The sequence below is a fragment of the Gobio gobio genome (genome assembly GCF_949357685.1).
Source record: "Gobio gobio genome assembly, chromosome: 23".
Classification (NCBI taxonomy): Eukaryota; Metazoa; Chordata; class Actinopteri; order Cypriniformes; family Gobionidae; genus Gobio; species Gobio gobio.
In genome coordinates this window covers 13,459,481-13,485,472 of record NC_137119.1, presented here as the reverse complement: position 1 = coordinate 13,485,472, position 25,992 = coordinate 13,459,481, and the positions used below count along the sequence as shown (strand labels likewise).

Sequence of the window (25,992 nt, the reverse complement as noted above, 5' to 3'; positions counted from 1 at the left end):
TGTTTGTTTACTAGCCCTTTAGCTGTTAGCTGTCAGATGGGGGTGTGTCAGACTCGCAGCATCTCGTGGGGAGATAGCGCCACATTGGCACATTCAAATGAATAAATATTCACGCCCATGTGACAAATATAAACATGAGAGGTCTCGTTGGAATCGTGTGTTCATTGGCTACATTTTCTGTCAGTCATGATGATTCAATGCTTTTATTGGCTCCAGATAAACAGACATTATCATTGGATGAGCACATCATGACATCAGCTAAAACGAGTGCTATGGTTGGATATTTTTGACTATATCCCGGCTATCTTTGCATGTTTTTGAGTTCGAGTGGATTTATTATGTTCGTAACATTCTAAGCTATAAACCCATGCCACTTTATGCTACCGGGAGACTGTTTTTGGTGCATTATTTTATTGCATAACAGTCTAGTATGATACTTCGCTCCGCAGAAATGCGATGTAAACAAAGGATTAACCATCAATATTACACCGTTATTGTTTCGTTGGATTAAAATGCTCTATGGGATGTTATTCAGTGGACCCTCACCTTTCCATTCGTTCTGGAATTTTTAGCAGTGGATGCGTGTGTGGCTCGTAATTAGGACACTAAAGGTATGTGCTCTGTTTTTATTTATGCTTGATTTGATGTGTATTGCTTACATTCATGCACAAATACAGCCGTTATAAGCTTTTCATTGAAAAACAGTGGTCTGTCCTCGATGCTTGAGGTTTAGACCTTTAGAATGATATATAGTTTGTCAAGATTAATGATGTTTTTTTACGTTAAATCTATTAACAAACATTACACTCGTGCTAAAAATAGCGCTTCAACCCGTGCACGTGCTCATGAAGCTTAAGGAGTATTTACGATAAAAACATTCAGTGACTAATAGTAATATCAAGTGATGCAAACTAATTTCACCATTTTGAATTGGAAATATGACATTATTCATGTAAATCTTAACTGAATTTGACGTGACAACTTTTGCATTTTTACATATAGGCAGATGTGAATGTGTGCATTTTTAAAAATATATATTATTTGCAAATAGTTTACTTCATAACTACAATAGAACTTTTACCTTTCTTATTTATTTTTCTTTATTTCTTTAAATCCCTTTTAATAACTTAATAATTTAATTCCTTTAAATAAACCAATAAGACCAATACCCCCAGCAAACAGTAGATATATAGAATCGCTGAACAGATGGGTAAATACAACATGATTAAATGTGGAGATGATCAAAGCAGCGTCAAAACATGAAAAAAATAATGAATGTATTTATTCATCACATTTATTAAATGTTATATTTAATATTTGCATCTCCCTAAAATGTATATACTACTATGTGAGTGCTGTTCATTTGTACTCGAAAACGGGCACCATTTTGCGCAAGTTGGCAGAGTACAAATGGAAATTAATCACATTTTATTGTGTATAAAAAGGCCTGTTAATTTGACAACAACAACCAGCTTATTTTGAATTATTGCTTACAGGTAGGGCCAGATTTTGGGCCAGTTGCATTTTCGACACACAGTGCTGCTGCACTGCCACTGAAACATACATTGTGCGTAGATTTTTATGCCTTGCAAAATTAACTGTTTTCTGTGATGCATTTTACATTGGTGTTGCAAGTTCATCGGATTTGTCACAAAAATAATGTTATCTAACTTGCTTACATAGACATAAACAATATTGCCACGCCCCTCCAAATCATTGAATTCAGGTGTTCCAATCACTTCCATGGCCACAGGTGTATAAAATCAAGCAACTAGGTATGCAGACTGCTTCTACAAACATTTGTGAAAGAATGGGTTGCTCTCAGGAGCTCAGTGAATTCAAGCGTAGTACAGTGATAGGTTGCCACCTGTGCAATAATTCCATTTGTGCAATTTCCTCACTACTAAATATTCCACCGTCAACTGTTAGTGGTATTGTAACAAAGTGTAAGCAATTGGGAACAACAGCAACTCAGCCACTAAGTGGTAAGCCACGAAAAATCACAGAGCGGAGTCAGCGCATGCTAAGGCGCACAGTGCACAGAAGTCGCAAACTTTCTGTAGAGTCAATAACTACAGACCTCCAAACTTCGTGTGGCCTTCAGACTGGCTCAAGAACAGTGCGTAGAGAGCTTCATGGAATGGGTTTCCATGGCCCGAGCAGCTGCATCCAAGCCTTAATTCAACAAGTACAATGCAAAGCGTCGGATGCAGTGGTGTAAAGCATGCTGGACTCTAGAGCAGTGGAGACGTGTTCTCTGGAGTGACCAATCACGCTTCTCTGTCTGGCAATCCGATGGACAAGTCTGCAGTTGGTGGTTGACAAGAGAACAGTACTTGCTTGACTGCATTGTGCCAAGTGTAAAGTTTGGTGGAGGGGGGGTTATGGTGTGGGGGTGTTACAGCTTTCCTGTAGCTCAAACAGTAGAGCATGGCGCTAGCAAAGCTAAGGTCATGGGTTCGATTCCCAGGGAAAGCAAGAACTGACAAAATGTAAAATGTGTACCTTGAATGCAATGTAAGTCGCTTTGGATAAAAGCGTCTGCCAAATGCATAAATGTAAATGTAAATGTGTTTTTCAGGGGTTGGGCTTGGCCCCTTAGTTCCAGTGAAAGGAACTCTGAAGACATTTTGGACAATTTCATGCTCCCAACTTTGAGGGAACAGTCTGGGGATGGCCCCTTCCTGTTCCAAGATGACTGTGCACCAGTGCACAAAGCAAGGTCCATAAAAACATGGATGAGCGAGATTGGTGTGGAGGAACTTGACTGGCCTGAACAGAGTCCTGACCTCAACCCGATAGAACACCTTTGGGATGAATTAGAGCGGAGACTGCGAGCCAGGCCTTCTCGTTCAAAATCAATGCCTGACTTCACAAATACGCTTCTAGAAGAATGGTCAAAAATTAACCTAACCTAATTAACCTAAACCTTGTGGAAAGCCTTCCCAGAAGAGTTGAAGCTGTTATAGCTGCAAAGGGTGGGCCAATTCCATATTTAACCCTACGGATGAAGAATTGGTTGTCATTAAAGTTCATGGCAATATAGTGCATGTTTTGGCAAAATTGTTTTAGTCTTTGAAGCATCAAGAATGTGTGAAAATCTACAATTAGGATGTTTTTTTATGATTTTTTTTGTATACATTTGTAGAATTACATTCTAGTTTTGTTGCAAATAAAAAAAAAAAATAATTCAAAGAAAATATTTTTGTTAAGAAACGTTCAAGCAAATATAAAACTATATTGCATGATTGTTTTGTGGTGGGAACAATTCAATTATTGATGCAAGAAAAGAGTCAGCAAGGTTACACATTGTATACAAAATGCATCCTAATTCAGAATCTGAAAGAAATATCAGGGGCAGATGTTTTGTCTGTCACACCTTTCTTAATCGGTAAGTGCAACGGACCAGATGTACTGAGACTTACCGGTTACATTGGAGAAGTTGTATCCACTGCTCTTCATATCTTCAAACACAGTGTAGAGTGTAAATGAGTAGTTAGTCCCAGGAGACAGAGACATGACCTTGAGTTCCTCTAAAGTTGGTGTTGGTGAATTAGATATAGTATTTGGAAGCTTTTCTCCATCCCTGTAATACAGCTCATAAGTGTAACTGTCGTTGACTTTTCCCCATTGCAATGTCATCTCAGTCTCTTTCCGATCGATGACTGTAACACTCCCAACATTAGATGGATCTGAAGAGGAAAGAGACAGAAATGTTATATTTTCCTAATGTCTGCAGTAAATTAGAAATCACATCTACAAATGTCTAAATGTATTTGCATTACATAAAAAAATCTACATTTATTTTAAAGAAAGTCTGAACAAGAATCTTTCATATAATATTGTCAACTAATGTTCTCACAAATAAGTAGTACTTATATATCTATATCCCTTATACTACATGTATAACTTTGTTTTTGTATCCAAAAAGGAAAACTAATTACGATATTCATATTAAAAATATATATTAAAAATACATGGAATATATATAATCATACAATTTAACAGAATCCAGTAAAACCTTTTTTTTTTAAATTTAATTAAGTTTGATAATTTGTTACCTAATATCATGACAATCATACATTTTTATGTGTGCATTAGTATTCTCTGTTTTTAGTTTAGAGTTAATTGCAAGTTTCAGTTAGTTTTACTTGCGGTTTGCAAATAGGTAACTTCTCGTAAATTGTGAAGAACACACTAACTCTTGAGAAAGATAATATATTAACAATTAACTTGTTACAATTAATTAAATTTTAGAATAAATGTTAGAATGATAATATTTATATAAGGTTTACAGTGTATTTTCATTTTAATATAAGGTAATTTCAATTTTATATTACCCCAATTCTTAAGTTGATCTACAGAGAAAACTTTTTATGACTCTCTTACCAGTTACAGCTGAGAAAAGAAATCCATCGCTCCGATCCCCATCGAACTCAGTGTAGAGTGTAAAGGAGTAATCAGTTCCAGGAGACAGAGACGAGACTTTAATATGATTCGTTCCTGTTACGGTGATTGTTTCGTTTGTGACACCCTCTCTCACCAGTGTATAATTGTAACTTGTGTTGCCAACTGTATCCCATTGGAATGTTAATTCAGTCTCTGTTCGATGAATTACTAAAACGTTCTCAACATCAGCAGGTTTCATTTGTCCCTGGTGGAAGAAAGGGCATTCATTAAATGATCAAATATATTTTATAAAGAAGCTACATTTCGTTAATAACAATCATTTTGTTAATAAATTCCAGCCTACTTACATTGTTATATAAAAAACTAAGAATGATAAATTCTGTGGTTTTCAATCCCGTACATCTTGTATGTTTCCCTCATCAACCCATTCAACTCATTGCATTCTCTACTAATTAGCTGATGAGTTGAATCAGGTTAGATGAGGGAGACATACAAAATGTGCAGTTCAGGACACGTTAATCTAAATGATGTGCACACATAAATTAACAAGTAATTCATCAAAACATCACTCTTATAGGTTTGTTAAAAAAATAACCCCGTAAGGAAACTTGGAGGACTGTTCGACAATCCCATCTTATCTTAGCATGCTGCACATGTGTTTGTCCAGGCTCTTACTGCAATGCTCTTTTATCCATTCACCCTGATGTGCAATCAATGAACCCATTTTACAACTCTTTGAATCTCATCACTAGCTGCCAAATTAAAGCAAAGACTTTGGGTGCTTCTCAATTGGAAGTCTGCATCCTAGTAAGGCGACCTTCCTAGAACAGCGCTTCAGAGGCTTCTAGGCTAGAGTCCTCCTCCTCAGCATTAAACACAAGTGAAGTGAATTGAAGTGAAGTGATGTGTGGCCAAGTACACTGTAAAAAAAAATTTTTTGGAAAAATTGTGACAATTGATCATTACATATTGGCCCAATAAATGACTTCCAAATAATTATCCCCATGCAAAAATATGCATTGTACTAATCATAGCTTAAGGTCTTAACTCAAATTTAAAATTGTATATTCACCGAACATATTTAATTGTGCTCAGTCAATCTATGAAGTCGAAGTGAAAAATCCATGTTGGCTGAACAAGTCCTACGTCCGAAAAACGGTATACGCATGCGCAAAATGCACTTGAAAAAAACCGTTCGTGTGGAGATTTCAAATGCGGAGCGCGAGAGCGGCAGCGCGAGCGGAGCCGAACCAGCAGGTGCTGAAGCCCGAAACAGACATTCCCAAGAGAATAGAGATATTCATCTCACAAAGACGTTGGTGAGTGTTTAGCACTGAACTTATTCTACAGAGTTTTGCTTTATGACCCGGTATGAAGTTTAAAAGACATTTTGTAGAATCAAGAGTTCATGCATTCATTGGTTTCATGCATGTGTTCTCGTTTACTCTAAGGGTAGCCAATAGTTTTATTTTCCTCATGTCTTATATGTCTAAAATTATAGGTAATAAGTAAATTAAGTCATTTGTGTGATATATGCGGCATGCGACCGTTGAACACGGTGCCGGAGATTGCATTTGGCGTTGACCTCTTTCAGGGCTTAAGTTATTGCCTTTTAATATCAAACACGTCAAGCTCGATTTTCTTATTCATCCATTAATTCGTCTCATCCTCATTATATAATGAAGTAACTTCTGTTCTGTCATTTGCCAGATGTGATGCAGGGAAACTTTGCCATTAATGTTAGTTTTTATTTTTATTTGCAGGTTTTTAGCTTGCAGTGCCGTGTTTTCTTCACCACTTAAAGACACCCTTTTATGCAGAAGACTTCTTGAATATTCAAAGTTTTCCTTATTGAAAATAAGGTATTTTCACCAAATATCCTGTGTTGGAATTTACTTGTTAATAAAGTAATGTGATATAATGTCAACCCTGTTGTCTGTGTTCTGTATTTTGCTTAATATATTTATGTTTTTAGTCATTTTTGTCTTTTGGGACAGTGAGAAATAAACAATTGATACTACAATTTAAAATATTTAATTGGACCAACCTCACAATTTCACTGTAAAACATTTCTCCAATTCAAAATTTTCTAGTGAGCGAACACATCTAAATTTTTTAGTTGGCCAAATTGAAAAATTTAGATGTGATCGCTCACTAGAAAATTTTGAATTGGAGAGGCCTTACATTTTTTACAGTGTATGGTGACTCATACTTGGAATTTGCGCTCTGCATTTAACCCATCCAAGTGCACACACACAGTGTAGTGTACCTAATATAAGTGTGACCAAATCTTGTAGGCCTATCATCAAGCGCTGTCATCAAGTGCCATTGAAGGTCATCTCAATTTGAAGATTCCATTGGTTTTCGCCGCCTTCGTGGAAGGCAGTAGCCTACTGGTAAATAAAAACTCACCAGCTACCATCAGCCCTGCTGAAGATACAAGTCCCACTCCACTGCCGCCAGAGACAAGCCATCCACCACTGACCACGACCGGCATGATGGAGTTGCCTGTGCTAATTGCAGACTGTGGAGACCAGCCTGCCGCGATAGATGAGCCCGAACCAGAAAAGAGGTTGGACTGGAGTCATAGCCCCGGAGAGCCAGTACCACCGCGAGAGTCTAACCAGGTGCGTGAGCCGGCAACATTGTGCGTCGCTGAGGGAGTGCATGTGGAGATTGAGAAGAGAGCCCTGCCCACAACTCCGCCGCAGTGGTGAAGACCTCTGGTGGTTATTTTGAGGAACTGACAGACATTTTTGAGGCAACCCCTGTTTCTCCAGCGTCTCCTGTTTCTCCAGCGCCCTCTGTCTCTCCAAAATTCCTGCTCCCCCTCCCTCTCCTACCTCCTCAAGCAGCCAGTTCCTCAGCCCCGCCTCTGCTGCTGTCCTTCAGCCCCTCTGCATCTCCCACATGCTGTGAGGACCCGCCCAGTGTCTTCAGACCACCAGCTCCATCCAGCACAGAGGATCCCCTGTCTTCGCAGCCAGTCTCTGTGCCCTGCAATCCACCGCGGTCTGACGACACATTGGCTCCGCCCTGGCACCCCCCCCCCCCCCCGACTACGTCTCCGTCCTGTCCCACCAGCTCAGCCTCTGTCCTGCGGTCATCCGTTTCCACCTTGGACACTCGTCGCCTGCGGCTCCATCTCTGTCTCCTGGGCCGCCAGTCTCATGCGCGCTCATTGACCCAGCAGCTCCTTTAGTGGCTCCATCGTCGGTGGCGTTATCCTCGTCGGTTGTCCACAGGGTGTATTCCAACGAGTCTGCAACATCATAGCTCCTCCCACCTCCAACTCCACCCTGGGGCCTCTTCCTAGCTGGTCCTTGGTGTTACATCCGGCGTCTCCTGCTCCTGGCTCCTCACTGGCTCCTCTCACCGTCCACTCCTCCTTGGACAATTTTTCTTTGCATTGGACTATGTTTTTTCTCTTTCTTTCCTTGTCCTCCTTCAGAGACGCCTACCGGGAGGGGGGCTATTAGATGTGTTCGACATCGGCTGCGGCCGGATGCAACTGATTGGCAAGAGTAGCCGCGTGCAAGCGGGGAGGAGCTGCAAACGGAGACGTGAAGTCGGACACTTTCTGCGTCCCGTATTGTGACGCTCGCGCTGTTTGCATACTTTATCACAGCTGAAGTGAAATAAATGCAATATTTGGCAATGCACAGAGGTTTCAGAGACATTATTGTAATACTTTATGCACTGCTTAATACAGCGTGTGTTTGTACAAGAATAAAGTTCAACATATAAGCCTACACTATCAATGAAGTGGGGTCTACATTTTTATCAGTTTTATTTTGATAAACATGACAATATAACATCGCGACTACATGAAAGGAGGTTTTACTGTTATAAAAAAACATATTTGTGCGCATTAGTGGAGCTGAAGGTTTTAGAATAAACACGAAACACACGTGATCGCTGTCATGCGGTGAATTTGGCCAATTGTGGAACAGCTGTGTCATCATCAGAGTCCGTGCAGCCTCGTGCAGCTGCTCTGGAGAAACCAAGGGGGTAGCCCAGCCCCCGGAAAGCGTACCACCCATAGGCGCGGCCATTGCTAACCAAGCCATCACCTGTTGTTAGCATCCCATTGACTCCCACTCATTTTGGCCTCACTTTTACAGTGAATATATTTACATCTGAGGCGTTTAAAGACTCCATTCGTCCATTGTTTATTTCTAAACAAACACGACAATGTATAAAAGGCTCCATTACCTTGTATCTTAGACTATCGCCCCGTTGAAGCTGTTTTTGTAAAATATAGGCTAACGATTGCGTCATAACCACGCGACTGTGTCGCGCTGTTGAGCAAATTACCGTATAGACCCGAGGAGAAGCTCGTAGGCAATCTTTTACTGTCTATGAGGCAATCGGGGGGACGTGGAGGCATAAACGCAGATAGAGATGTTGCAGATCCTGCTTCATTCATCAAAAGTTGCTCCTGCTCACCCTCTCGGTCTCTGCGAGATTCGGTGATTCAGATTTTACGTTGCACAACTACTAGAAGACTTGCCACTGTCAGACAGGCTGATCAAGTCACATCTACGTCGTCAAGCTCAGTCTGAGGCTGCGCAGTACGCTCAGCCATCAGGAAGTGAGTGCTTCTACCTGACTTCAATTCTCCCCGTTGAAGTCTATGGAGTCGCTCTGTCCATTTCTTTTACTGTTATGGGAGAAACTGCACCGGCTGTATTAGCTGACTGCTCTCGAATCGCTCTCGCGGCACTTTGTTGACATACGTCACTGTCACGTGGCGTCGGCGCTGTCTCAAGTCGGACAATTTCTAACCGGCATGCACTGCTTCAAGTCAGCCATCGATCGGTCTGCGCATCGCTGGGTGAAGTCGAACAAGCCTAATGTCACATGTCTGTTGTGTTCATTGTGTTTTTCATTTAGTTCCTTTTCCCCAGTCAGTCTAATTAGTCATGTCTTTCACCTGTACCTTGTTAATCACCCCAATCACTCTGTGTACTTAAGTCTTAAAGGGGTGGTAAAACACATTCTTTTGAAGGCTTGACTGTGTTTGTGGGGTGCACTGTAACATGTGTTCATGCTTCGTTTTAAAAAAAAATGCCTTATTTTTCATATATTTGACCTTTATTCTACACTGCTCTGTCCCTCCTTGTAAAACGGTCTGATGCTTTCCGGGTTGTATGAAGCCAGTCCCTCAAAAATACGCAGTGGGCTCTGATTGGTTAGCTGGCCCAGTGTGTTGTGATTCGCTAACCGCCTAGTGCACGTTTGTCGGAAACGTCACGCCCCTTACCGGAGGCTGTGCTTTGGTCAGTATTAGAAACAACGGCGTCAATAAAACCATATGAGCCCGAATCAGACCCAGAACATTTGAGTGAAGATGATCAAGCAGAACCTGTTCAGTCCTCAAGAGTAAAGACTGCGGATCTATAATGATCGCTACTGAATGGCACTTTAACTTTTGTATTTTTAGAACGATTATAGCCAAATATCTGTCGCAAGAACTAACCCAAAACGAACACTAAGCACTGGCTTTAACTAGTAAGTTAGCCAAATCACACACAGAACCATGTTTAGCAAGCCTGTAGATAAACAATACATAAAAGCTCTAATCAAAGAATCATTTACACTAATGTCAGGTTCGCTGTTGAGATTTTAACGTTAGTGTTTGTAACGTTAGGTGTTCGTCGGATAACGTTAAGTATGAATGAGCATTTAACAGACTGGTTTGCAGAACAGCGCTGTCATCTGTTTACTTCCTTGCTACAACCTATTACAGGAAAACACATCGATGAAAAATAAATCAGACTTACAGGTTGTGGCCCGTAAACAGCTTCTGTTTGTAAATCCAGCTTTCAGGACAAGCCGTTGTGCATATCCTGTATTGAACTCGCGAAGTTTGTGGAAGTTTGTGTTGTCCTACGTGAAATGTGCAGCGCGCGTCGTGCATCCACGCACCGGCAGTGTTTTTTTCACGCAGCTGACGTTGTGCAAATCTGGCATTGAAATCGCGAAGACGGTGGATGTTTTCCTCTGTTAGATGTGCTGCAGGGAGCCCCGCGCACGCCTGTTCCCCGCTGTCTCATACACACGTGCAACATGCTGTATGTTAAACGCTCTGCAACGCACTCCCGTCCCAAGGAAGGCTTAACAGAGCAAGTACCCCAGACCTGCAATCCGGATGAAAATAACAGTGTTTCCTTGGCATCGCGGCAACAACACTCCAGCCTAACTATACCACAACAGCGCCGCGATACAAAATGGCCTCACCCCCCCTTATTTAATATTCTCGGAGGAGGGGTTTATGTAAATATTGAGCCTGTTGATGTCACCAACCCTGTAGGAATGTGTGTAGTCGCCTGCTGGCCGTTTGCTGTAGTTCTTAGAAACTGATTTCTTTAAAAGCAAATATCTCCCTTTGCTTTAAACTTTGAACGTTGTAACTTTGCAGATGTTGTTTATGCTCAAGCAGCAACATTACACGTTAGCTAAAGTTAGAATAGTGAAATCGTGGTTTACCACCCCTTTAAGGTCTCCCTCAGTGTTTGTCTGTCTTCATCAGTGTATAGCCGTGTTTGCTTGATGTTCTGTCATTGGTTCCCGAAGTGGTACCATTAAAGATTACTGTTTCCAGTTCTTCATCATCTTCGTGAGTTTTGATCAACACGTATCGTGACATAAAGTCAATTGCTTGATATAAACAAAACTGTGAGTTATAAAGTCAGATTTGTGTGTTATAAAGTCAGAATTGAAAGATATAAACTAGATAAAAAGTTTTTTTTTCTTTCTTTAGAATTGGACTTTATATCTCACAATTCTGACTTCATAACTCACAGTTGTGTTTATATCATGCAAATCTGACTTTATAATGCAACAGTCAGCGGAGCGAAGCTGATTTCGATTGGTTTCATCAACTAATTGCCTGTTTATTTAATAAATAAGAAGCAAACCAGGAGCGGCGGGAATGAATTGACGAGTGTAACGAACCCACTGGCCATGTTTCCGCGGCCTTTGAGTAGCCATAAGGCTGAAAGTACAGCATCTTTCTGTTTTTAATAGGATTTGTTGAATATATGTCTTAATTACAGTAGGCCTATTATAGATAGTTATGATATTTGTGGATGCTCCGGGGTTCGTTATTTACTAGTTCTGAGAACTTCAGAAATGTGAAAAGTTATTAAATAGCTAAATATGATTCTTATTTTTTAAAATAATTGTCCTTATTATTATTAATAAAAAAGGGGTGTACTATAACTGCAACCTTTCAATGGGGTAAAGTGCTGAAACCCTTTTATACTTTATTTATTGGAAAATATATTAACCACTCAAAACTGACAAAGAATGATCACAAAAAGCACACAACAACTCTTGCTTACTGATATGAACAAGTGATTTATCTTTCATCCAAAGCCACATGAAGCAATTTTGAAATTAGAATCATAGTTACAACTATTTAATGGACACTTTTCACATTTCTGAAGTGATATACTGAAAGAGTTGTTACCTGTAGTGGAAGAGCCTCTTCTCAATATTATTAACTCGTCTTTATCTTTAGGTTATGTTCCAAGAATATTCAAGTTGGCAGTCATAAAACCTCTCATTAAGAAGCCACAATTAGATCATAATAACCTAGCAAATTACAGACCAATTTCAAATCTTCCATTCATGTCGAAAATACTAGAAAAAGTTGTGTCCGCTCAATTGTGCTCATTCTTGCAAGAAAATGATATCTATGAAAAATTTCAATCAGGATTCAGGCCGCATCACAGCACAGAAACCGCGCTCGTTAAAATCACAAATGATTTACTTCTAGCTTCTGACCAAGGCTGTATCTCAATACTAGTTCTACTCGATCTTAGTGCTGCGTTCGATACTATAGATCATAAAATACTATTAGATTGACTTCAAAATTACACTGGTGTTCAGGGACAGGCATTAAACTGGTTTAGATCGAATTTATCAGACCGCTACCATTTTGTCTGTCTAAATGGGGAAAAATCAAAGCTAACGTCAGTAGACTATGGGGTGCCGCAAGGATCCGTGCTAGGCCCTGTGCTATACTCAATATATATGCTGCCACTTGGTAATATTATAAGAAAACATGGAATTAATTTCCACTGTTATGCTGATGACACTCAATTATATATTTCATCACGACCAGATGAAAACGCTAAATGATCTAAACTGACAGCGTGTGTTGATGATATTAAACACTGGATGACGTGTAATTTTCTGCTATTAAATTCAGATAAAACAGAGGTATTACTTATTGGTCCAAAAAACTGCCCACAAAACCTCTCACAATACAACTTTAACTTGGAAGGATGTCCTGTCACTTTATCCACTATAGTAAAAGACCTGGGTGTTATATTAGACCGCAACTTGTCTTTCGAAAATCATATTTCATATGTTACAAGAACGGCATTTTTCCACCTTAGAAACACTGCTAAGCTACGTAACATGCTATCTATTTCTGATGCAGAAAAGTTAGTTCATGCATTCATGACCTCGAGACTAGATTACTGTAATGCTTTATTAGCTGGTTGTCCTGCATCATCAATAAACAAGCTACAGTTAGTCCAAAACGCAGCTGCTAGAGTTCTTCCTAGGTCAAGAAAATATGATCATATAACACCAATTTTATCATCTCTACACTGGTTACCTATTAAGTTCCGTATCAATTACAAAGTATTGCTACTGACCTATAAAGCCCTAAATGGTTTAGCTCCAGTGTATCTAACGGATCTTCTATCGCCCTACAATCCATTGCGCTCTTTAAGATCACTAAACTCGAGGCTTCTGGTCATTCCTAGGATATCTAAGTCCACTAAAGGAGGGAGGGCATTTTCATGCAATATGTATTCTCATTTTCCACAGTAGCTACAGCTCCATAAAAATAATAAATAAAGTTAATATAGTATCTGGTAAGGACCTATTATATTAATAATGCAATCAGTCAGTAAATAAAGTTTAACTCTCTTGCATCTGGTCCGTCGATGAAGCCATGTCTTTTGCATGTTTTACAAAAGGTGTCCATTCACAACTGACTTCCGGAAAAACGGGATTGACCAATGACATTTCAGGTTACTATGAAATAAGTAAAGTCCCGCCCCACGACTGACAAAAAAAAAAAGTTTTCGTGCGAGCAAAATAGAAGCTCGACCGCGAGTATGGGGAATGATGGCGCGTATGCTGCGAATCGTGTCAAAGCTCGCAACAAGGGCTTGATTTGGGCGCAGCTGAGACGCTCACGCCGCGCTTGCAGTGTGTAGCCGGCCTTATTCTCTCGCTGGAGTGAGTTACTGCGCGAGCAAGCATCAGTTGTGCGCTCGGTTACTAATGGCATTAAAATGGCGCCATATCCAACATGACTGCGCACCAGTGCACAAAGCAAGGTCCATAAAGACATGGATGAGCGAGTTTGGTGTGGAGGAACTTGACTGGCCTGCACAGAGTCCTGACCTGCGAGCCAGGCCTTCTCGTCCAACATCAATGCCTGACCTCACAAATGCACTTCTAGAGAAAAACAATTCCCATAAACACACTCCTAAACCTTGTGGAAAGCCTTTCCAGATGAGTTGAAGCTGTTATAGCTGCAAAGGGTGGGACAACTCCATATTAAACTCTACGGATTAAGAATGGGATGCCATTAAAGCTCATGTGCATGTAAAGGCAGGGCAAAACGTTTGGCAATATAGTGTATTTTAAGATATGCCAGTGCAATTAGCTTTTAGTTAAAACAGCTCAAACATGAATTTTAGTCTGGGACTAGGCTTAAGCTTTGTCTATAAAACCTTTTTTTTTTTTTTTTACCAATATTTACTAATGTTAACAAATGAAATGAATATAATAAAGTGTTGCCGAAATATCCCTAGAATTACTAAAATCTTCCCTTTACTGCAGTTCATTTAGGTTATTTAGTATGATATTTATTACACTCACAATGTGCAGCATGAAACTGATCCAGGCAGATGTTTTGACTGTTTGTGTGGGGCAGATGCAAATTCAAATTGTAATTGCATATGTAAAATCAAACAAAACAGTCATTGTGTGAATGATGTATAATAATTTATGACACTGAGCTACACAAATGCACACAGTGGCATGATAAATAAACTACAGTAATATATATTTGCATGTATATTACCAACACCTTATCAACTATGATATACATATCTTTTTTCCATTTCATATTTCAAAACTGTGTCCGTAAAAAGTAAATGTCAACCATATTGTGTGTCCAACCAGTGCGTCACTGAAACAATCTATAATTAGTCTATTAAATAATTCTCTTTGACAAGCTACCGTAACATGGAAGTATTTTTGAAAGCAGCACATTGATAAGAAAGCTGTTGACACAACAAAGAAATAGCGCATGGCGTAAATCGGGCAGCTTTTTTGAAACAAAGTACTAAAAAGTTTAGTCGCCTACTCTCATTCACTGTAGTATACAATTTTGGATAATACATTATAAAAAGTCAAGGTGTATGAAATATTTAGACCATTAGGTAGAATTAGGTACACACACAAATTAATACTCTTGTATTTTAGCTTCTTCAAAGCAGCCAGCCTTTACAAACTCAGTTTTTTCTTTTTTTAAAAATGTTTAATTGAAAGAGTCCCATATGCTGGCCTCTGGCTTCACTATCTGAAAACCTGTTTCAGAAGAATCAACAAAAGAAAATATACTATCGCAACATAAGATGTTTATTTTTTTCAGTTATTTATTTGTCTGAAGTATTTAAAGTCTTTATAATATAATAAGATTGAATGGCCTGATTGAAAGTTATAGCACATCCATATATATCCGTTTATGGAACACAGTCATAAAATGATTGTATTCACTTTTGAATGGTCACTTTAGACAACACAGTCATGACCATTACAGTAAGATCTTAATGATAACAGAATAATATACAGAAATCCTGGTTATCTTTTATCTTCAGGACTTTGGACTGGGATGGTATTTCAGGAGTGAAACATTAGACACGTCAATATAATATATGAATCCATAGAATCTGAACATAATTTAGATAGGCACAAAAACATGAAAAGTGTATTTACAATAAAAAAATACTGGGCACAAAATGTATCAAAATACAAATACAGTATTTTGTATCTTGAAAATACACAAAATGTATGTAAAATTGGCCTTTCAGTGAAGTATCACTATTAGGCTGAAATCTATCTGGACATTCTTAATTCAAAGAACTGTGTATCAAGTGCTGAAGAAGCTTCGACACACACTGTAAGCGGTAGAACTATCACAACAGACTGGGTCGTCTGACCAATCAGAGCAGAGTAGGCTTGTGGAAATGCTTGGAAATGTCAGTAACTCTTTATTTTACACTTTATTCTCGCCATTATAGTTGCTTATTAGCATGCATATTACTAGGATATTGGCTGTTTATTAGTACTTATAAAGCATATAGTAATGCCTTATTCTGCATGACCTTATTCTACATCCCTTAAAGGTGGGGTAGGTAAGAATGATCTAAAACACTTTTGTCCAAATTTGTTTAAACTTTCTTTATATGTCAATACATAGTTAAAATTTAAGTACTCTGAAAAAGAGAGTATAAAAATCGAGTGACTCTAGACTTTTTAATCTGCAATAAACACCGCTCATTATTTTCTTTCGGGCCGAAACAAGTGATTGGTTTGGGCGACTGTCACTCTCTCTCGCTACCATGGCTACCGCCGCTTTTGCTCCAGGATCTGCCAAGTGTCTGCCCCAGTGTTGCCAAGTCGGGCTACTTCTAACACTGTTGCCGCGGGCTGTTTTTCATGTCCACGGGTTGAAGCGACCCCAATTATGTAATATTTTGCCCCGGGATTTGCGAATTTTAGCAGGCAGCCCTACCAAAAAGACACATATTTTACCCCCCAAACGCGGTTTTTACCGGAAAAACACGATTGGGCTTGTTTTGGGCTAGTTTTGAGTAGCAATTGGGCGGATTTTGTTGTGAAAACCTGGCAACCCTGGTGCACCCGTTTGATTTGAGTTCAAGAGGCTGTATTTCTGCTGGACAGGTAATCTTTCATTTTAATTATACATTTTTTTGGTTTATGTTTTCATGAAGCATGTCTCACTAGCACACGTAGCTGCCTAATATAGCTAACATAACATTACTTAGCATAAAGTTACAATGTTATACACTTAGCGAACCATTAGTAGAGATGATAAATACTCAATATGCCTAGCTCAAGTTGATCGCTGTCGTGTTGAATTTCGCAAAATGTAACTTAAGATAACAAAATGCATGTGTAAAAGCTAGTACACCGCATCCAGGAACTTTTTTTAGAACTAAGTTAGCTTTAGCTACTAAGTTGCCCTCTGTCTAAACTCTTTTACCATGTTCACCGGGAACTTTACCTGCACATTTATTCCGGCCCTTGGTTTGTTTTTATATACTCTACCAATGTTTATGTTGATGTTTTTATCTTGTATCTGTGTGTGTTGTAGACACTGTGTTGTGTGTGTATTTTAAACTTTACCAGTATCGTTATTCTAGCTTGATAGTGAGTACTAAAAGACATCTTATTTGTTTATATTCATAATGATAAAGTTAGATTTTTTATTACATATGATTCTGACATGTCACTACATGCACTTCTTCTCCGCTCGCCTCAGGTAAATAATGCGTCTTTCAGCTGAGCTGATCGCGCGCGAGGTAGACGTGGCGCGTTCATGTGTTTTGGGGGCGTGGCTTTGGAAAGAGCCCAGAAGGGAGAAGGTGGAGTGAATGGAAATAATGAGCTGTCTTTAAAACAGTCGTGAGAGGTCTACAGGCACTCAAGTTTTATACTTTCTTTTTCTGAGTACTTACATTTTAATTATGTATTGATATATAAAGAAAGTTTAAACAAATTTGGAAAAAAAGTTTTTTAACCAAATCCTACCTACCCTACCTTTAATCCTACCCAATACCTAAACTTTAACGATACAAAACTACCGTACTAACTATTAATAAGCAGTAAATTAAAAGTTTATCGAGGCAAATATCGTAGTCCATTCTCACTCCCAAGGCGTCAAAATCCGAAGAGTGGCCAAGTGCCTTCCGTGTCACAACAAAGACGCTAAAGACACCCCTAGGCTTCACTATATCGATGCGCTGGGTGCTCCATTCATTTCAGTTGTTACCCAAAAATTACCCAATACGTCAGATCAAGACACATTTTATTCTTTGCATTTGTAAAAGCAGACATGATTTTATTAATATTTAAAGGTTGCCTTAATATTTTGGAGCAGCTAAACCAACTTTATACCCTAAACCTACCCACTTCTAAACAATATAAAACACGTAACAGGCAAATACAAGTACAGTCACATGTATTTATTGCAAAAAACAGTATAAAAGTATTAACTCATGTTGCATTCAAGTGGCAACCTCCCGCAGTTTCTCTTGAAGCCAATACGGAAGTGACATATACTGCAATTCATCGACTGGCCACTAGGGACAGGCTCCAGAAGGGAGCAGAATCTCATTGAGCCCCATGTTAAAATGCCCAACTTTACAGCAGAATAAAGCATGTGAACAGCCTGGTACAAATTGTGGTTTTGGTCTATACGGCTAATTTTGCCCTTCATGACAACTGTGAGGGGGGTGAATTTCTGTATAACTCATTCGTTTACATTATATAAAGCTTTAAAGTTCTGCATAATTAAGGGCGTGGCCACTTCGAGTGACAGGTGGATAGCCATTTATCTGCGGCTGTCATCGTGTCACATCAGCTTCGCCCACCTCCCGCCTTTTTGCCCATTTTCTGTTATCCGGGAGTGACGCACGATGACGCGCTGCCAAGATGGCAACGGCCATCTCGTCCATACTTTATGCTTCAAAACTGCTCATCAGAATCCTATGGGTGACGTCACGGACTCTACGTCCATATTTTTTTACAGTCTATGGTTGCATTCCTAAGTCACACAATGTCTTTATGTAAAAAACAGAGTTGATCTTAATGTTTTAATCGTTGAGATGATCATCCCACCGCTCCGTGAATACACTCATTCATCATATTTCATTCAAATAATACACACGCCTCTTTAGCATGACGCAATCGGTCACAAGACACACGAAAGCCAATGACATTTTGCAATCACAGCTGACGTTATGACGTAATTGGTCACGAGACATTCAAGAGCCAATGCAATTTCACTATGAAAACTGACGTAATGGGCAGCAATATTTGAAACTTAATTTGTTCATGATCTTCGGCAGATGGATACGCTGATCGCGTTTGGGGATTTCCTTCACACAAATCAATCGCTTGGCCTCGGAACACTTGGAATATGTTATCATCCCTACACTAGTTACCTATTAAGTTCCGTATCAATTACAAAGTATTGCTACTGACCTATAAAGCCCTAAATGGTTTAGCTCCAGTGTATTTAACGGATCTTCTATCGCCCTACAATCCATCGCGCTCTTTAAGATCACTAAACTCGAGGCTTCTGGTCATTCCTAGGATATCTAAGTCCACTAAAGGAGGGAGGGCATTTTTACATTTAGCTCCTAAACTCTGGAATAGTCTTCCTGATATTGTTCGAGGTTCAGACTCGCTGTCCCAGTTTAAAACTAGATTAAAGACGCATCTCTTTAGCCAAGCATTCACATTATAAATACGTTTTATACTACAGTTAAATCGCACCAACAGCATTAATATTCTGAACAGCAGCTATGCTAATTATTTCCCATCTGCTTTTCTGTTGTTATCTCGGGACACTAGTCCCGAGGTAACTAGTTCGTCAGCTCCAGTTTGTATCCAGCCTCTCATGGAGACTTCAGATGCCCCTGTGATGAGACGACTCGACGCCTGTGAAGAGACGACTCAACGCCAGCGTTGTTATGGCCTAAAATAATACATGATTGATTAACTTATCCTAACATTTTTCTTTAACATTCTCTTTCTAACATTTTTCAATGTACATTTATGAAATGCACTTTCTGTGAAGCTGCTTTGAAACAATGTGTATTGTGAAAAGCGCTATACAAATACATTTGAATTGAATTGAATTGAATTGAATATGTGTCCTATTTGAATAAATTGTGCATGCAGTCGTATCTGTCTGTTATATCATGTGTTTTAGCCTATATACCACACAAATGGGTAGGTTTTGGGATGGAATGGGGTTGTTGGGTTACATGTTAAAACGTGTCTAGATAGCGTAAATAAAACTATGCTGGCTGATTAAATTGAGAATCACACTCCAACATGACATAATGGCAAAATCATTACCCAATATATGATCATCATGTCGATAACGTTCCCATGCCCAACGCGTCTGTGTATAACACCAAAGGTTTGTCATTGAAATTAATGGAGCACCCAGCGCATCGATATAGGGACGCCTAGGGGTGCCTTTAGCGTCTTTATTGTGATGCGGAAAGCACTTGACCATGCTTCGGATTTGGACGCCTTGGGAGTGAGAACGGGCTCCCCATACTAAAGTGTTACTGAAATGTCTTTATATTTCACATACTGCTTTCCTTCCCCTAAATAAGAAATTACAAATGAATGATAGCTAGTGAACTCGTTAATGATAGTTAGACTAGCTCGTAGCTGTCTTAATATTTGAATGGAAATTTAATACCGGTAAGTTGAAAAGTTGAAAAGACACGTTCAGTTTTTAATTTGTTTTAAAAGTTTTTGTTCTCTAACTGAACTAAATTATTTTATTACTATGAATATCAAAACGATGTTGGGGGCGGTGCAGCGGTGGGCAAGTGATAACCAGTAGCCGTGGCTTTTGGAGTGTCCTCATTGAGCAGTGAAGCAAGTGCATTCTGGGAGTTGTTGTCTTTCATCCACATGAGACAAAAATACATTTTCTGTCTTTTCTCGGTCTAGAAGGCACCAAATTCAAAAATAATTTCACATTTCTACTACATAAATGACCCAGTTTAAATACACATTCATCTTCCCAGCACTGAAGTAACCCTTTAAAGTGCACAACAAATAAAGCTATTGTCTCATAAAAGAAAGAGTCGATTCTGAACTGCTGAAATGAGTCATCAGCAATTTCAGTCTCACTTCCTGTTACATACCTACGCTACGTAACAATGTAACAAATTTGCATAATGCCAGATTATGCTCTTTATTGACTGCCCGCGAACCACATCTACTTTGACCCACCTCAAACACTGTAGTTGTATCTGAGGCCTGGAAGAGTTTGGTTATCTGGAAGAGATGCTTTTTTTAGCGCTGCAAATCCACTTTGCATGCACTTCAAAAGGATGAGGACTCAGACTTGAATTTCTACGGAAAACTCATACCGTTCAAGTCACTGTGTATCAAGTGCTGAAGAAGCTCCGACACACACTGTAAGCGGTAGAACTATCACAACAGACTGGGTCGTCTGACCAATCAGAGCAGAGTAGGCTTGTGGAATTGTACGGTGACCGGGAGGGGACATGTTCGGTTCACTTAGTTTTGTCATGGCCACGACATATTAACTCGTGGGAACGTGATAATATGTTGTGGCCACGAGATATTAATTTGTGGTAAAGTCCTGTGAACTTGTGGGAACGTGATAAGTCATGGCCACGAGAAAAAAAATTTTTCGAGGTAATGTCATTCTTATGTTTTGGCCATGTGATGTAAAATTGTGGCCTTGACATCCTATGTTGAGGGACCGACATATTTTTCTCGTGACCACGACTTCTTTATGTTTAGGGAACGATATCTATTTTTCATGGCCACGAGTTAAATGCGTAAACAACCTGAGCGACCATAAAAGCCTGGAATTATCAGAAATGGATAGGCCTATAATAATATTCAGTTTTAATTAAGAAAAAGACAACCACCAAGAATCAACCATCACATCCTCACCTTAACTTACTCCCAGATATGTTGGGACTCGATTCGATTCCTGGTTTGATTCCAAGAATTGATTCTGATGTAATATTTCCAATTCTTATTGATTACTGAGTTGTGTGTGACAGATTATGCGTGATTATTAAGGACTGTCTAAACCACTGTGGGCCAGTAGCATCACTACAAATACTGAAACTTGAACTGGTAATGAAAAGGTGAATTGTGAAAATAACACGTCAAATTGTGAGAAATGTGATTCATTGTGGCACCTCAACGGGTAGTACTGTTGCTAAACCCTAAACTTGTGAACAGTATCATATATATATATATATATATATATATATACCTTTTGCCAAGGCCCTTTGTGAGTTTACTTGAAAACAATAAATCTTCCCTTTAATAAAGTCTTTAGAGCTAATCTTTGACTTCTCTATGCTTTGTTTCGTTGGTATCATCCACAGGTGTTTTTGTCCTGAAAATAACACCTCTTTGTCAAGTAGCCTATGGCTATGGTTTTTACAATCTGAACCCCAAATCAGGAATCTCAGGTAGCCACAAAAAACAGTTGTATGTTATACATATAAAGTAAGAGTGACTTACCAATGCAGAAAGCGCACACAGCAAACCTAAAGTCAAAACTCGTTCCATGATCAACCCAGTATGTAGTCAGAGTAAACAACTCTTTTGTCACACTAGCTTTTCCTAATTAACCCTTGCATTCAAAAACGAACTTTTATCGAAATAACTAGTCAAGCCTGTTGGCATTACAGCGTTCACACATGACTGCTTTATTTAGTCTCTTAACTCTTGGTTTCTGTCGCTTCTCTCTGCCTCTGTTCCTTCTATGCTGACTGATAATGACCTGCTTTATTGCCACTTCTCCTTTTTCTCATGACGGGAAAACAATGTACAACAACCTTTGTCCTGCCTTTAACCAAAGTTCTTCCTTCTTTTAAAACTCCTCCTTTTTATTCGTTCACAACTATTTATAACTCACTTCTTCTCTCTTTTTCATTGCCCCTCACACTCCCCTGTGCTTTATTATTAGGTTGGTCTTCATATTTCTATTATTTTACTTTTTTATTTTATTAATATTTTTTATTTTCTTTATTTTTGGGATATTCTTTATTACCAAAAGAAATGCAAAAAAACTTGTGATCATTTAGTGTATTTAGTTTTTTTCTTTGTGATGAATAGTTTGTGTGGATTGGCAAGTTGACAAAATAATCTAGAATCCTCTCAAACGATCAAACGATAAATACCTCATTATTCTTGCCTTTATTATAACAACAATAGACAAACGTTAAGGCTTTAGCTTTAGAGTCTTTATATCTGATAATGTGCACATCATGTTAAAGGTTTTGTGCAAAGTGCATACAGGTATAAACTTATAGCTGATTTCCCCCTGATGATTCACACATGTAAATACATAAATGTATATTAACAAACAAGTTATCTTTATTGTAAACTGTCTGTAGGTCTAATAAGATGTGAAGGAAATGAACTGTGTAGGGTTTAGTTTACTTTTAATTATCAGCCAACACAGGAGGAACACTGTCAGCAGTAATGTAATTGTTTCCCACTCTGTTTTTAACTTGTCATGTTTTTTTTTTTGCACTTTATTTTGGTCCACTTTATACATTGTACTAATTGTAAGTACCTTTACAACTACATGTCAACTAACTCTCAGAGTAATAATAGATTGTTAGGGGTAGGGTTAGTAAAGTTGAAAAGTTACTAATAGTCAGTAGAATGTCTGTTGAAGGATCATCAAAAATAAAGTGTAAGCAGATATTAAGCAGAGAACCTACTAAATAATAGTTGACATGTAGTTTCAAAGTTGTTAATAGAATGTCTAAAGTCAGTCCCGTTGCTGGCCCCAAGCGTAATTACTTTATGGTGCACACGATAGTGTGTATAGTTCACGACTTTGGAGCATGTGATGCGGGTGGTGGAAGCAGCGCTGTCTAAAGTGGACCATCGAAATAACAGTGTGTGAAAGTGTGATGCTGAATTAGTTGAATGTGGATTTTATTATTATCTTTACAATTATAAACAAACAAACAATGAACAACAAAAAATTTAATCATGATTGCTTATTTACACCAAATTTCAAGTTAGGATTTATTTGTGTCAGCTATATATTATTAATTCGAGAGACAAGCATGTTGCTTGTATAGTTGCAGACATGACGTATATTTGTCAAAAGCAGCGTAACAGGTTCTTCCTCTAAAAAAACAAAACAAAAAACAAAACAAATAACCTGCCTTGCCCCCTTCCACTGCATTGCGTCATTATGATCAACACAACGCTTGTTTTGTCAACTGGCACTTTCCATGAATAGATTAGGCTACAAATTCATGTCCCATTTCTTTTTAAATCAATAAAGGTGCACAAAAATCCCTTGTTCTTTGGACAGGTATAGTTCAGGAAAGCATTATCTAACATAAAAATAACATGACAAATTTCTAGTCATTTTAATACATTCAATAATTATTATTATTACTTTTTATTACCCCAAACAAATATTTAGGGGGGCGTTTACATGACACTGTTTTCAACAACAAAAAAATTAAACGTTACACGTTAAAAAAAAAAGCATTTTAGGCATTCATTAACACGACAACAGCATTTTGGGGGCCTGAAAGCTCGGGTTTCAAAGCACAAGTTTTTGAAAACGATACCGTTATCGTCTCTGTGTAAACTACAAAAACGCACATTTGTGAAAACAGTTATGTCATGTGCATGCACTCTAAAAAATGCTGGGTTAGTCCATTTTCAACCCAACTTGGGTTGTTTTAACCCAGCGATTGGGTTGTTTTAAGCAAACATTTAACCCTACAGCTGAGTTAAAATGACCCATTAACTGGGTTAAAACAACCCAATTTCTGGGTTAGTCCATTTTCAACCCAACTTGGGTTGTTTTTAACCCAGCATTTTTTAGAGTGTGCGTATTATGTCTTCAGCCTATAGGCACAAAGTGTTTCTTGACAAAGTGACATCGCCAACTACTGGCCTGCTACTACGCTCGGTAGCTACTAAGAGACACTTGTTGAACAGTTGCTGCAGTAAGTAAGCTAGATCAGGGGTTTTCAAACTGGGGTCCGGGGACCCCCAGGGGTCCAGAAGGTAATATGGGGTCCCCAGAAAATTTCAGAGATTAAAAAGACAAAGCAAAAATGGATAAAGTCTAACGAACATTCTGTTTCATTTCTACATTCTAAAAAATGCTGGGTTAAAAACAACCCAAGTTGGGTTGAAAATGGACAAACCCAGCAATTGAGTTGTTTTAACCCAGCGATTGGGTTGTTTTAAGCAAACATTTAAGCCAACCGCTGGGTTAAAACGACACATTCACTGGGTTAAAACGACACATTCACTGGGTTAAAACAACCCATTAACTGGGTTAAAACAACCCAATTGCTGGGTTAGTCCATTTTCAACCCAACTTGGGTTGTTTTTAACCCAGCATTTTTTAGAGTGTAAATGTTTCTCTCCTTTATTGCCATATACATACTTTCCAGAATTGTATGTTTGTTTTGTATCTTTTGTAGTGTGATTTTCTCACTCCACACTTATCTTGATCTCTGGGGTTGTAAGACAGTATTTTTAACGCAGTGCTGCTAATACATTTATTGTGAAAGTTGCTTATACAAATAATTTTTAATAGAAAATATTCTTCTTCAGGTTTATACATCCAACATTAAGTATAGCCAATTTAATTTTGGAAACAATATGTTGCATTTATGTCATAAATTACTTTTTTTTTTATGACAAATGGATAATGTTTCATAGACTTATCTGTCCAGGGTGGGTCATCCATCAAATTCACCCAAAAAGCAGAACACAAGCAGAACACAAGATGCGGGTCTACAGGAAGCTCTGGCAACAGGTTATGTTTGCTACATCTATGCCCCTTATAGGAAGAAACAGTTTTGTCTCAGTTTTGAAGGACACCGTTATTATTTTATTAGGTTACTAATTATTATTTACTATTATTTTTTTTAGAGCATTTTTTAGAATGTAAATGTTTCTCTCCTTTCTTGCTATATACATACTTTCCAGAATTGTATGTTTGTTTTGTATCTTTTGTAGTGTGATTTTCTCACTCCACACTTATCTTGATCTCTGGGGTTGTAAGACAGTATTTTTAACGCAGTACGTATGCTGCTAATACATTTATTGTGAAAGTTGCTTATACAAATAATTTTTAATAGAAAATGTTCTTCTTCAGGTTTATACATCCAACATTAAGTATAGCCAATTTAATTTTGGAAACAATATGTTGCATTTATGTCATAAATTACTTTTTTTTTTTTTTTATGACAAATGGATAATGTTTCATAGACTTATCTGTCCAGGGTGGGTCATCCATCAAATTCACCCAAAAAGCAGAACACAAGCAGAACACAAGATGCGGGTCTACAGGAAGCTCTGGCAACAGGTTAATAAGTGTGTTTGCTACATCTATGCCCCCTATAGGAAGAAACAGTTTTGTCTCCGTTTTGAAGGAAACCGTTATTATTTTATTAGATTACTAATTATTATTTACTATTATTTGTTATTGGTTCTGTATTACAAACAAAGCCACTAACAACAACGCACATATTTTACGCTGATCCATGCGTTTGACTCCTCAGCTGGGCCATGAAAAAGCTTACAGAAGGGATGATGCAATCTCGCCTGCGAATTGGTCACTCTGCTCTTAATAATTCACTCAAGATGATAGATAAACATGAATCCGCTCAGGGTAATAAATGTGGGCTTTCAGAAACCGTATAGCATATGCTG

The 25,992-nt window shown here is 38.5% G+C and overlaps 1 protein-coding gene across 1 annotated transcript in view; it reads right to left on the bottom strand.

Annotated features, from left to right (window-relative positions):
• The window catches only part of LOC307119984 (receptor-type tyrosine-protein phosphatase eta-like), a 66,044-nt gene extending 43,950 nt beyond the window's left edge, over window positions 1-22,094 (bottom strand). The window contains exons 1-3 of the mRNA XM_079806801.1: window positions 21,802-22,094; window positions 4,390-4,654; window positions 3,426-3,692 (exon numbers count right to left, since the gene is read on the bottom strand). Of these exons, the coding sequence (XP_079662927.1) occupies window positions 3,426-3,692; window positions 4,390-4,654; window positions 21,802-21,849 (580 nt within the window). The 5' untranslated portion in view covers window positions 21,850-22,094. The remainder of the gene's footprint in view (window positions 1-3,425; window positions 3,693-4,389; window positions 4,655-21,801) is intronic.
• Window positions 22,095-25,992: the final 3,898 nt, after the last annotated feature.